Here is a 14,942-nt window from a genome sequence, read left to right as displayed (position 1 = left end):
ATGCTGAACAGCAAAGGGCCTTCCTCAAACTGTTGCCATAAAGTTGGAAGCACAGAATGGTCTAGAATGTCATTGTATGCAATAGCGTTGAGATTTCCCTTCACTGGAACTGAGGGGCCTAGCCCGAACCATGAAAAACAGCCCCAGAGCATTATTCCTCATCCACCAAACTTTACAGTTGGCACTATGCATTCGGGCGGTAGTATCCTCCTGGCATCCAACAAACTAAGATTTGTCCGTCAGACTGTCAGATGGTAAAGCATGATTCATCACTCCATTCATTACTGACCTTAGGCTTGTGTGCGGCTGCCCGGCCATGGAAACCCATTTCATGAAGCTCCCGATCAACAGTTATTGTGCTGACGTTGCTTCCAGAGGCAGTTTGGAACTTGGTAATGAGTGTTGCAACCGAGGACAGACGATTGTAATGCGCTACGCGCTTCAGCACTCGTATCATTGCATGTTGTAGCGTTAAGACTTCCCTTCACTGGAACTAAGGGGCCCGAACCATGAAAAACAGCCCCAGACCATTATTCCTCCTTCATCAAACTACAGTTGGCACTATGCATTCGGGCAGGCAGCGTTCTCAGGCAGATTATTTTTTATGTGCTTCAACACTCCGTGGTCCCGTTCTGTGAGCTTGTGTGGCCTACCACTTCGCAGCTGAGACATTGTTGCTCCTAGACATTTCCACTTCACAATAACAGCACTTACATTTGACCGGGGCAGCTCTAGCAAGGCAGGAAGTTGATGAACTGACTTGTTGGAACCATGGCATCCTATGATGGTGCCACATTGAAAGTCACTGAGCTCTTCAGTAAGGCCATTCTACTGCCAATGTTTGTCTGTGGAGATTGCATGGCTGTGTGCTCGATTTTATACACCTGTCAGCAACAGGTGTGGCTGACATAACTGAATCCAATAATAAAACGGGGTGTCCACATACTTTGTAGGTATAGTGGGGATCATACAATTTTTCAATGGTGAGATGACCCACCGTCTAGGTTTTTACAACCCAGTGTGAATATCACCCAAAATACTAGACAGAATACACCTACTGTATAATATATTATTGCAGACATGTTCATTTTCACGTATATTGCTATGTGAGAAGTTTTGAAATCCTGTCCCTCCCTCTCTCTCTCCACTCCAAGCCTGAAAATCTGCTCCTAGCCAGTAAGCTGAAGGGCGCAGCGGTGAAGTTGGCAGACTTTGGTCTGGCCATCGAGGTGCAGGGAGACCAGCAGGCATGGTTCGGTGAGTACCAGTCAGTAAGAGAACTGTTCAAATATCACCAAGGATCCCAAACTTGGCTGTTCAATTGAAGACTTGTTTTAAATGTCCAATGCAGCCAATTTTTTAAATCTAAATATCAAATAATTTCTAGGTAACAATTAATGTGATTGTTTTCAATAAATTTTTTACAGAACTTCTTAGCAAAGAGCAGTTTTTCAAGCACAAATGTTGCTAGGACTGGGAGTGGTCTGAGTAGTGAGGGGGAAATGAACTGTTATTGGCAGAGTGGTTTGGAAGTCTTTGTTATTAGTCTAACTAATTTGGTGATGACACCAGGCAGGCCAAAACTCCATCACTGGCTGAAATTGCAGGCGGTCTTTTCAAATGGCTCTTACACTAAAAGGCGTAATCATAAATTTCACAGTATTATTCCCATCTCTTACACGTGAAATCTGCACCAAAACGATTTAAAAAGTTGTAAATATTACTTACGTTTCTCTACACTAAAATGGTCTAGAATTCCGACAGGATGATACAATTAAAAATGGCCTCACCTGTTTGAAGAGAACACTTTCTCTAGCACTTTTTACAGAAGAGATGTATGTAATAAAAAATAAAACATCAGTCTCTTTGGTGCCAATTTCAGGAGTAAGTGGTACATTTTAAAAACTTTTCGCCCAACACTCAAAACTTATAAATGTACAGGTGGACCCGTTTTCTTGCCTTAATTTAACAATACATAAAGGGCCCAGTGTCGTCAAAAACATTGACTTCCCTGTCTTCTACAGTGCCTTGCGAAAGTATTCGGCCCCCTTGAACTTTGCGACCTTTTGCCACATTTCAGGCTTCAAACATAAAGATATAAAACTGTATTTTTTTGTGAAGAATCAACAACAAGTGGGACACAATCATGAAGTGGAACGACATTTATTGGATATTTCAAACTTTTTTAACAAATCAAAAACTGAAAAATTGGGCGTCAAAGTCCAGACCTGAATCCAATCGAGAATCTGTGGAAAGAACTGAAAACTGCTGTTCACAAATGCTCTCCATCCAACCTCACTGAGCTCGAGCTGTTTTGCAAGGAGGAATGGGAAAAAATGTCAGTCTCTCGATGTGCAAAACTGATAGAGACATACCCCAAGCGACTTACAGCTGTAATCGCAGCAAAAGGTGGCGCTACAAAGTATAAACTTAAGGGGGCTGAATAATTTTGCACGCCCAATTTTTCAGTTTTTGATTTGTTAAAAAAGTTTGAAATATCCAATAAATGTCGTTCCACTTCATGATTGTGTCCCACTTGTTGTTGATTCTTCACAAAAAAATACAGTTTTATATCTTTATGTTTGAAGCCTGAAATGTGGCAAAAGGTCGCAAAGTTCAAGGGGGCCGAATACTTTCGCAAGGCACTGTATATATTTTTTCACCCCTATGAAATGTGTTGTTTTACTATATAGCCCCAGGGTGTAACTAAGCACGTACTGTGCTTTACAGACCGCGTTTTATTCTAAACAATATCTAAAGACACACAACCTTTAGAAGTACTTTGTCATCGGCTGTTCCAGACGACTGTGTGATCACGCTCTCCTTAGCCAATGTGAGTAAGACCTTTAAACTAGACGACATTCACAAGGCCGCAGGGCCAGACAGATTACCAGGATGTGTACTCTGATTATGCGCTGACAAACTGGCAAGTGTCTTCCACTGACATTTTCAACCTGTCCCTGACCTAGTCTGTAATATCAACATGTTTCAAGCAGTCCCAGTGCCCAAGAACACTAAGGTAACCTGCCTAAATGACTACCGACCCGTAGCACTCACGTCTGTAGCCATGAAGTGCTTTGAAAGGCTGGTCATGGCTCACATCAACACCGTTATCCCAGGAACCCTAGACCCACTCCAATTTGCATACCGCCCCAACAGATCCACAGATGATGCAATCTCTGTTGCACTCCACACTGCCCTTTCCCACCTTGACAAAAGGAACACCTATGTGAGAATGCTATTCATTGACTACAGCTCAGCGTTCAATGCCATAGTGCCCTCAAAGCTCATCACTAAGCTAAGGACCCTGGGACTAAACACTGGTGCCCCCGCACATTGACTCTGTAATGGTACCCCCAGTATATAGCCTCGCTACTGTTATTTTATTGCTGCTCTAATTATTATTTTACATTTTTTTAAACTTCAGTTTATTTTAGAAAATACTTTCTTAACCAACAATGCAGTTCAGAAAAATACATGTTAAGTGCTTGTTAGCAAGCATTTCACTGTAAGGTTTCACTGTAAGGTCCACTTAGCTTCCGTACTGGTCGTGGAGCCTTGGGTTTGAAGACTTAGTAAACAAATAACATTTTATTTGTCACATGAGCTGAAAATAACAGCTGTAGACCTGTTGTATTCGGCACACGTGACAAATAAAATGTTATTTGTTTACGTAGTTTGTTTACCTGGTTAATGTGTGAGACGTGAGACTGTGAGGTGTGTCAGCTCTCTGGGTTTATAGTGCAGGTTTTATTAGGTGGATAAACAGGGCCATTTGCCTGCTTATCCCCACAGGATGGCAGACTAATTATCCTAATCCCCTGGGCTGGCTGTCACCTGAGAATCATCTACCCAGTTCACTGGTGGTGCCCCAGGGCATGCTGGGAATTTTAGTTCTTTAGAGAAGTAGGCTGCATTCCACTGGCGGGGAGCCACACTACGTTCCCCAGGTGGCCGTTCCAGTGGGAAGTTTTGGAAGCTTGTTAATCGTGGCCCATAAACATTGCATTAAAGATTAATTTGACCTCTAGGCTGTCTCTTAAACGAGACAGGATTCACCCTACCCACAGGGGTTCCAGGATTATCTCCAGCAACATTGCGAACAGTTTTAGACCCTGACGGCCTGGGTCTATTTGTGCTCTAATCCTACCTGTCATAATCAGCAACAGAGGACATTGAAAGTCCCTTAGAAATGGTAGTACGGTGGATGTAAGTAACCAAATGTGTGTTCCTCTAACTCCCCGGAATATTTCTGTCAATCTGATAGCTATTGTCTGCAGTAATCCTGTGCCTATAAACCTGAATTACACTGTTAGCACTGAGACAGTTTGCCTTAGTAGGAATCCCTCTGTAAGCAGTTAACCCTGTACTGTAAAATATCACACAATATCATGCCTACTTCTACGCCAGTAAAGCACAAAAAACAAACAAGCAACCTGGATCAGGGCAAAAAAAATGGCCCACATTAATATGCAGTGCCTTCAGAAAGTATTCATACCCCCTGATTTATTCCACATTTTGTTGTTACAGCCTTTAATTCTAAATGGATAAAATGTGTTCTTCTTTCATCCATCTACACACAATGCCCTAGAATGACAGTGAAAACATGTTTTTAGATTTTTTTTGCAAATTTGTTGAAAATGTAAATACAGAAATATCTAATTTACATAAGTATTCGCACCCCTGTGTCAATACTTTGTAGAAACACCTTTGTAGAAGACTCTTTCTGGGTAAGTGCAAGAGCTTTCCATACCTGGATTGTGCAAAATTTGCCCATTTATTATTTTCAAGTTTTGTCAAGCTCTCCCAAATTGGGTGTTTGGTCATTGCCAGACTACTATTTCCAGTTGTTGCCATAGCTTTTAAAGCAGATTTAACCTGTAGTGACACCCCATTCTGTGAACGGGACCGTTTTCATCATCTGACCCTAATTAGCATAACGCAACGGACATATATCTTCCTAGAAAATATTCCTATTCATGAAAATCACAAGTGAAATATATTGGAACACAGCTTAGCCTTTTGTTAATCACCCTGTCATCTCAGATTTTCAAAATATGCTTTACAGCCAACGCTAGACAAGCATTTGTGTAAGTTTATCATGGCATAATGCTATGCTGGGCTCTGCTAGCAGCAGGCAACCTTGTCACGGAAATCAGAAAAGCAATCAAATTAAATCGTGTACCTTAGATGAACTTTGGATGTTTTCACTCATGAGACTCCCAGGTAGACAGCCAAAGTTAATTTTTTTCCCAAAATATTATTTTTGTAGGCGAAATAGCTCCGTTTGTTCTTCACGTTTGGCTGAGAAATCGCCCAGAAATTGCGGTCACCACAACGCTGAAAAATATTCAAAATGAGCTCCATAATATTGACAGAAACATGGCAAACGTTGTTTAGAATCCATCCTCAAGTTGTTTTTCTAATATCTATTCGATAATATATCCGTCGGGACAATTCGTTTTTCACTTGGACCGATTGGAGTAATGGCTACCTCTGTATTTTACGTGAGAATCTCTCTCGGAGCCACCATGTGACCACTTACGCAATGTGGCCGCCTACGGCTATTCTTCAACAGAAATGCGTAAAACTACGTCACAATGCTGTAGACACCTTTGGGAATACGTAGAAAGCGTAAGTTCGTTGATGGTACATTCACAGCTGAATAGGGAGTCATTGGAACGCAGCGCTTTCAAAACCTGGGGCACTTCCGGATTGGATTTTTCTCAGGCTTTCGCCTGCAACATCCGTTCTGTTATACTCACAGACAATTTCTTTACAGTTTTGGAAACGTTAGAGTGTTTTCTATCCAAAGCTGTCAATTATATGCATATTCTAGCATCTTTTCCTGACAAAATATCCCGTTTAAAACATGAACGTTTTTTTTTCCAAAAATGAAAATACTGCCCCCTAACACCAAGAGGTTTTAAGTCAACTGTAAGACTTGTATTAAGAGAAAAAGTTAATTGCTTTGCAACATTGTTTTGCATTATTACTTTAGTGCCTTGTTGCCAACAGGATGCATGTATTGGATGAAAACAATTCTACACAGGCTTCCTTTTTTTCACTGTCAATTAGGTTAGTTTTGTGGAGTAACTACAATGTTGTTGATCCATCCTCAGTTTTCTCCTACCACCCCTAGTTAAACTCTGTAACTGTTTTAAAGTCACCATTGGTCTCATGGTGAAAATCCTGAGCGGTTTCCTTCCTCTCCGGCAGCTGCAGAGCGCCAAATTCAAATGCAGCTGAATTAGGAAGGACGCCTGTATCTCTGTAGTGACTGGTTGTATTGACACACCATGTAATTAATAACTTCACCGTGCTCAAATGGATATTCTATGTCTGCTTTAAAAAATATTGTGTACCAAAAAAAAATCTCTGGTGGCACAGCTGGCGCTGCAGTACAGAGCCCTTAACCACTGCGCTACCCGGGAGGCTTCAAAAAGTACATTTCTGACCACTTCTTCTGTGGGCAAATATGTATTGAAGGTTTCATTCAAATCAAAAGGGGTGCTGTCAAATTATTGAACACAAATGGATTTACCCAACTTTCAGTGACTGACGTAAGAGAAAAACTGCTGATCCACGAGCATATTTCGAAATTGTACCTTCTATTCTAACATTAAGTTGAGACCCTGCATCCCACAGATAACATTTTTTATTCGTGGGCCTACAAAATGGGGGGTCAATGTCAAATGCTGTTGAAGTAATATGGCTACCGGTTCACCTGCCTCACCTAAAGCCTATTCTTGTGGGTAATTGCTATAGACTACCTAGTGCTGACAGTCAGTATCTGGATAAAATATGAAATGCTTCATGGTATATGTCAGGGATATTCAATTATGATCTTACAGGGGTCAGATGTCAAAAAGGTTAATTGCAGGGAGGCCGGACATTTTCTACATGCAATTATTCTTCGGAAGAAGTGTATTAAAAAGCAGCGCGCGCACACACCAATAAAGCACTTTTCTTAAAATGAAAAGTTGCAAAAAGATATTAAGAAAGTGGAGGGCTCTCAACAAGAGGTCGACCGACTATGATTTTTCAATGCCGATATCGATTATTGGAGGACCAAAAAGATCCGATACCGATTAATCGGATGATTTTTGAATTTTTAATTTATTTGTAATAATGACAATTACAACAATACTGAATGAACACTTATTTTAACTTAATATAATACATCAATAAAATCAATTTAGCCTCCAGTAAATAATGAAACATGTTCAATTTGGTTTAAATAATGCAAAAACAAAGTGTTGGAGAAGAAAGTAAAAGTGCAATATGTGCTATGTAAGAAAGCTAACATTTCAGTTCCTTGCTCAGAACATGAGAACATATGAAAGCTGGTGGTTCCTTTTAACATGAGTCTTCAATATTCCCAGGTAAGAAGTTTTAGGTTATAGTTATTATAGGAATTATAGGACTATTTCCCTCTACCATTTGTATTTCATTAACTTTGACTATTGGATGTTCTTATAGGCACTTTAGTATTGCCAGTGTAACAGTATAGCTTCCGTCCCTCTCCTCGCTCCTCCCTGGGCTCGAACCAGCAACACAACGACAATTAGCGCGCGCTAACTAGCTAGCCATTTCACTTTGGTTACACGAGCCTCATCTCGGGAGTTGATAGGCTTGAAGTCATAAACAGCGCAATGCTTGACGCACAACGAAGAGCTGCTGGCAAAACACTCGAAAGTGCTGTTTGAATTAATGTTTCTGCTTCTGCCTACCACCGCTCAGTCAGATACTTAGATACTTGTATGCTTGTATGCTCAGTCAGATTATATGCAACGCAGGACACGCTAGATAATATCTAGTAATATCATCAACCATGCTAGCTATCAACTTAACTTGGCTTACTGCATTCGCGTAACAGGCAGTCTCCTTGTGGAGTGCAACGAGAGAGGCAGGTCGTTATTGCGTTGGACTAGTTAACTGTAAGGTTGCAAGATTGGATCCCCTGAGCTGACAAGGTGAAAATCTGTCGTTCTGCCCCTGAACAAGGCAGTCAACCCACCGTTCCTAGGCCGTCATTGAAAATAAGAATGTGTTCTTAACTGACTTGCCTAGTCAAATAAAGGTATAAATAATTAAAATAATAATAATAAAATAAAAAATCGGCAAATCGGCTCCCAAAAATACCGATTTCCAATTGTTATGAAAACTTGAAATTGGCCCTAATTAATCGGCCATTCCGATTAATCGGTCGACCTCTACTCTCAACCGATGTGAGTCGAGGTGCAACCAAAACATTTTGATAATATTGAAATGGAAAAACCACAACGCTCACTCACCATTTTTTTTATTTTATTTGAACAACTATTTAAAGCTTCTTAAAAGTAATTGTCATTTTAAAATCACCTGAAAACTAAGTATTTCAAATCAGTTAATACCAAATTCCAGTCTGAAGGAAGTATGCTTTGAATTAATTTCCCTCTGTCATCAGGGGTGTTTGTTTGTCACTCTCCCTTCTAACGATTCCTTATGAGCATCTACGTGTTCCTGATAGTCGTAGCTTTCTGGAATGGGGTCATAATATCTTGGCGTTTACACCGTTCAAACGCTAGAGCAGTCCTTCTCAAATAGTGGGGCGGCCCCCCTGGGGGGGCTCGGAGTGATGCCAGGGGGGGCGCGTGTGACCCCGGGGAAAAATGTGCTTGACCAGATGCAATGCCGTTTCACAGTAAACAAATTAACGACTGACTTTTATCATGCTTATAAGGAAAGGGACTCAACATATAATACACTGACACAAATGACTGATGATAGGCTGCAATAAATTTGTAATAAGAATTTAGGAGCTGTTTTGTTAGACATCAGTGCAGCTTTTGAAATTAGCGATCATCGTTTTTTCAGCAGCAGACTGTTTTAGCTTTGCATCCTCTGCCATATCATGGATTGAGAGTTACCTAACGGAAGTGCATCTAGCGTGAACCTGGTCATTTTTTGGGATACCTCAAGGCAGCTGTCTTGGCCCCTTTTTTCTATTTTTTTTACTAACGATCTAACACTAGCCTTGAGTAAAACCTGTGTGTCTATGTATGCTGATGACTCAAAATGATACACGTCTGCTACCACAGCAAGTTATATCACTGCAACCCATAATGTAAGCCTAGATTGTAAACTGACTTGGTCAAAACATATTGATGAGGAGAGGTTTGTCTGTGATAAAGCTCTGCTCTCTTGACATCACAATCGAGAAAACAAGTCCTACAGACCCTAGTTTTATCACACCTGGACTACTGCTCATTTATATTGTCAAGTGTCACAAAGATGGACATAGGCAAATTACAGTTGGCGCAGAACAGAGTAGCACGGTGGCCCTTAAAATATAACATGCATGTCAATCTCTCCTGGCTCAAAGTAGAGGAGAGATTGACTGCATCACTACCTCTCTTTTGTGAGAGGTATCGGCATGTTGAAAGCATCAAACTGTCTGTTCAAACAGCTAACATACAGGTCAGACACCCATTCATATTCCCCTAGATAGGTCACCGGTCTCTTCACAGTCCTCAAGTCCAGAACAGACTCTGGGAAATACACAGTACTACATACAGCCATGACTACATGGAATTCTCTTCCACATTAAGTACCTCAGTCGAGCAGTAAAATCAGATATAAAAAACCATGTATAAAATACACACGCTCACACACACTACACAGACCCACACAATATTGTCATGTTGTATTTTAATGTGCGTTTAATACTGTGCATTTGTGCTATTGGAGCAATGTACGTACACTACCAGTCAAAAGTTTGGACACATCTACTCATTCAAGGGTTTTACTATTTTCTACATTGTAGAAACATAGTGAAGACATCAAAACTATGAAATAACACATATAGAATCATGTAGTAACCAATGGGGATCCTAATAAATACAAAAAACAGTGGGATGTAAGTGTACATCTATCTTGGGAACTGTAGTTAATTTACATGACATCTCATCTCTGTTCCAGGTTTTGCAGGAACCCCAGGCTACCTGTCCCCAGAGGTCCTGAGGAAAGACCCCTATGGGAAACCTGTGGATATGTGGGCCTGTGGTAAGAAACTTCCCAACATGGAGCAATCTATTTGGTCTTTGAGCTAAAGGCTAGTACCAACTACAAAGGACCTACATGGCTCTCACACAGACAATGAGTTCATCCAGTTGAATTATTCACGGCAGCACACTCGTTACATAAACTCAAGGGCCACCTGGGCTTTAATGTCTACCACACACTCATTCACAACCTGTGCGTCTCTGAATTTTGGGCCACAATGACTTATTTGTGTCGTTAGTGCTCTACTGACCAACCAAGGGCCCTTGAGCTCATCCCGGTAACCTACCAGCAAATGAGCAACACAGTGCTGAAGTGCTTTGATTGTTTTTGTAACCACAATGACGGTGACATGATGAAAACCCTTATAGTGGGAGGAGTCTATGAAGAGGGAGTCCTTTTCTGTCCTCTCTTGATCTCCTCATCCGTATAACAATGAAAGCTGTTAACTTGTGTTAAGTCCAGAGGATCTGAGTGGAGCTGGGAGCGAGGAGTGGAGCGTACCCAATTTGACTGGAGCATGGAGCGCCAGCCTTTTGGGAAACTAGCTCCACGCTCCAGTAGCGCTCACTTCACGAGCTCAGGGCATGCCCGGCCCAGCATGCATTTGTCGTCTACTTGTGTGCTACTACAGCCCCTTGCTTTAGACACGGTCATTTAGGATGCTAAATATTTTCATAAAGAAACTGATAAATCAAGGTGACTTGCAAAGATGAGGAGGACCAAGAGCAAGAGATGATGGAGTAGGTGACGTAGTGTCTACAACTAAATAATCATTTTTGGAATCTGAAAAGACGTACCTGCTAACAGAAAGGAATGAGGTGGGTAGCTAACTGAGTTGAGCACAGTCATTGTGTCATTGTAGCAAAGTATTTATAAACTAAAAATCAGATCTCTTTAAAGTTTCGTTCATTTTCGTTCTATTATCTATACAATATGCCATCATTGAATAGACCTGGCATATTACCTTTTTTAAGGAGCTTTCTGTTTTGTTAGGGTTATTTTACCTAAAAATCTAGGCCTACCTACAGAAAAATAAAAAACTACACATCCCTGCCCAGCATGGAAAGAGTGGCCCGAAAGACGTTTAGCATCCACAGTGGCTCTGCAAGCGCTGAGAGGGTTTTCTCCACTGCGAGCCTGCTATTCCAGGCTCCATCGCATGAACCCGAAGCTTCAGACTCTGGCCATGTTTCTAAAAATGTATTCAGAGGCACTGTAGATGGAGCCTAATAAGGAATTGATCATTTAATTGTATTCTAAGTAAGTCACAGCCTGTGTGCAATTTATAGACTGTAATGATTTAATACAACAAAAAGTACTTTTCATTCAAATCCATATGGTTTGGTTTCAATACTTCTAAACTAAATGGTAGGTCCAGGTGGTCACAAACATAGATGGTTGTTGGTTAAATTGTGGATAAATTAGATTTTTTTTAATTTACATTTTTTGAGGATTGTTTTTTAGTGGAGCGGTTGGAAAGTACGTGGAGTGATGAGCGGCGCTCACATTCTCTGATTTAAGTCACTAAAAGCTATTACTATTATTGGGTCATACTGATTGTACTTTCTCCTCTTGCTGAGATTTGAGTATCATTTTTGAAATGACATTCATTCATAATTAGTATCAATCCTGATGACATGTTTGTGTCTCTGTCTCATCAGGTGTGATTCTCTACATTCTCCTGGTGGGCTACCCTCCCTTCTGGGACGAGGACCAGCACAGACTGTACCAGCAGATCAAGGCTGGGGCTTACGATGTGAGTACTGACACGACACACACATACTCTGTCACGTACAGTACATGCTTTCACACAGACACATTTATCTGTTTGCCAATCTGTCAGCAGTGTTTGACACTTACTGTGGACATCTATTTGGCAGAGTCTCACTGGCTTAAGGTATCACCAGTGGTGGAAAACGTACTCAATTGTCATACTTGAGTAAAAGTAAAGATGCCTTAATAGAGAACGACTCAGGTGAAAGTCACCCAGTAAAATACAATGGAGTAAAAGTCAAAGTATTTACTTTTAAATATACTTAAGTATCAAAAGTATACATTATATCAAATTCCTTATATTACGCAAACCAGACGGAAACATATTCTAGTTTTTTGTGTTTATTTATGGGTAGCCAGATGCACGCTTCAACACTCAGACATCATTTACAAACAGTGCATTTGTGTTTAGCGAGTTTGCCAGATCAGAAGTAGTACGGATGACCAAGGATGTTCTCTTGCGTGAATTTGACCATTTTCCTGTCCAGCTAAGCATTCAAAATGTAATGAGTACTTTTGGGTGTCAGGAGAAAATGTATGGAGTGAAAATTATGTTATTTTCTTTAGGAATTTTGTGAAGTAAAAGTTGTCAAAAATATAAATGGTAAAGTACAGACCCCCAAAAACTACTTAAATAGTACTTTACACCACTGGGTATCACTGGAGTTGATTTATATGGTTGTTATCTGACAGTATTTACATGACATTAAGGCAGGCTTGCTCTTAGATTGATACCGAAACCTCCCATCCCCTCACTGTTTCTTTGATCACGATCACTTAACTTTAGCAGGCAAAGCTAATCTACCAGGTACCACCCCAAAGCCGTAAACACGGGCACCCTCATAGATATCATCCCAACTTGCCCTCTAAATACACCTCTGCTGTTTTCAACCAAGATCTTAGCGATCACTGCCTCATTGCCTGCATCCGTAATGGGTCATTATATCGATCCACTCATCACTGTCAAACGCTCCCTGAAACACTTCAGCGAGCAGGCCTTTCTAATCGACCTGGCCCGGGTATCCTGGAAGGATATTGACCTCACCCCTTCATCCCAAAGATTGGAAAGCAGCTGTGGTAAACCCCCTCTTCAAAGGGGGAACACTCTTGAACCAAACTGCTACAGACCTATATCTATCCTACCCTGCCGTGCTAAGGTCTTTGAAAGCCAAGTCAACAAACAGATTACCGACCATTTGGAATTCCACCGCACCTTCTCCGCTATGCAATCTGGTTTCAGAGCTGCTCATGGGTGCACCTCAGGCATGCTCAAGGTCCTAAATTATATCTTAACCGCCATCGATAAGAACCAATACTGTGCAACCGTATTCATTGACCTGGGCAAGGCTTTCGACTCTGTCAATCACCACATCCTCATCGGCAGACTCGATAGGCTTGGTTTCTCAAATGATTGCCTCGCCTGGTTCACCAACTTCTTCTCTGATAGTGTTCAGTGTGTCAAATCGGAGGGCATGTTGTCCGGGCCTCTAGCAGTCTCTATGGGGGTACCACAGGGTTCAATTCTTGGGCCGACTCTCTTCTCTGTATGCTTCAATGATGTTGCTCTTGCTGCTGGTGAGTCTCTGATCCACCTCTTACGCAGACGACACCATTCTGTATACTTCTGGCCCTTCTTTGGACACTGTGTTAACAACCCTCCAGACGAGCTTCAATGCCATACAACTTTCCTTCCATGGCCTCCAACTGCTCTTAAATACAAGTAAAACTAAATGCATGCTCTTCAACCGATCGCTGCCTGCACCTGCCTGCCTGTCCAGCATCACTACTCTGGACGGTTCTGAATATGTGGACAACTACAAATAAATAGGTGTCTGGTTAGACTGTAAACTCTCCTTCCAGACTCACATCAAACAATCCAAAGTTAAATGTAGAATTGTCTTCCTATTTCGCAACAAAGCATCCTTCACTCATGCTGCCAAACATACCCTCGTAAAACTGACCATCCTACCGATCCTCGACTTCGGCGATGTCATTTACTAAATAGCCTCCAATACCCTACTCATTAAATTGGATGCAGTCTATCACAATGCCATCCGTTTTGTCACCAAAGCCCCATATACTACCCACCACTGCGACCTGTACGCTCTCGTTGGCTGGCCCTCACTTCATACTCGTCGCCAAACCCACTGGCTCCAGGTCATCTACAAGACCCTGCTAGGTAAAGTCCCCCCTTATCTCAGCTCGCTGGTCACCATAGCAGCACCCACCTGTAGCACGCGCTCCAGCAGGTATATCTCTCTGGTCACTCCCAAAACCAATTCTAACTTTGGCCGCCTCTCCTTCCAGTTCTCTGCTGCCAATGACTGGAACGAACTACAAACATCTCTGAATCTGAATCAACTGGAATCACTTATCTCCCTCACTAGCTTTAAGCACCAGCTGTCAGAGCAGCTTACAGATTACTGCACGTGTACATAGCCCACCTATAATTTAGCCCAAACAACTACCTCTCCCCCTACTGTATTTATTTATTTTGCTCCTTTGCACCCCTTTATTTCTATCTCTACTTTGTACATTCTTCCACTGCAAATCTACCATTCCAGTGTTTTACTTGCTATATTGTATTTACTTCGCCACCATGGCCTTTTTTGCCTTTACCTCCCTTATCTCACCTCATTTGCTCACATTGTATATAGACTTATTTTTCTACTGTATTATTGACTGTATGTTTGTTTTACTCCATGTGTAACTGTGTTGTATGTGTCGCACTGCTTTGCTTTATCTTGGCCAGGTCGCAATTGTAAATGAGAACTTGTTCTCAACTTGCCTACCTGGTTAAATAAAGGTGAAATAAAAATTATTTAAAAAAAAATATCTTGTTTGAGTGACTGGAATTGAACATGTTTATCTTGTCTCTCATCTTGCGCAAGAAGGAAATGTGTTAGCTACTTGATTACCACCCGACACAAGGCCGTACTTGACACATCAGAATTCCAGTCTCTGTCTATTGGCTGAGCATTGCCTCTCCCAGCATGCTGTTGGAACACCGCACAGGCTATTTCCTCCTTGTCTGGCAGCCCTCTCCCTGCTCTCCCCAGTCAATCCCAACGCCTGTCCCAGACAGATTGAGTTTTCGAACGGGGGAGGGGCAGAGAGGAGAG

General features: G+C 41.6%; 1 protein-coding gene across 12 annotated transcripts in view; it reads left to right on the top strand.

The window, feature by feature from the left end:
* camk2d1 (calcium/calmodulin-dependent protein kinase (CaM kinase) II delta 1) overlaps positions 1 to 14,942 on the top strand; it is a 119,793-nt gene that overhangs the window by 78,603 nt on the left and 26,248 nt on the right. For all 12 annotated transcript variants that reach the window (XM_021615346.2, XM_021615342.2, XM_036987760.1 and 9 more), the window contains exons 7-9: positions 1,155 to 1,257; positions 9,964 to 10,047; positions 11,709 to 11,803. In XM_021615346.2, coding sequence (XP_021471021.1) covers positions 1,155 to 1,257; positions 9,964 to 10,047; positions 11,709 to 11,803 — 282 coding nt within the window. The remainder of the gene's footprint in view (positions 1 to 1,154; positions 1,258 to 9,963; positions 10,048 to 11,708; positions 11,804 to 14,942) is intronic.

The sequence above is a fragment of the Oncorhynchus mykiss genome, chromosome 9 (assembly GCF_013265735.2).
Source record: "Oncorhynchus mykiss isolate Arlee chromosome 9, USDA_OmykA_1.1, whole genome shotgun sequence".
NCBI classification, from domain to species: Eukaryota; Metazoa; Chordata; class Actinopteri; order Salmoniformes; family Salmonidae; genus Oncorhynchus; species Oncorhynchus mykiss.
Note: the sequence above shows the minus strand (reverse complement) of the source record. Positions and strands in the feature narration are given on the sequence as shown.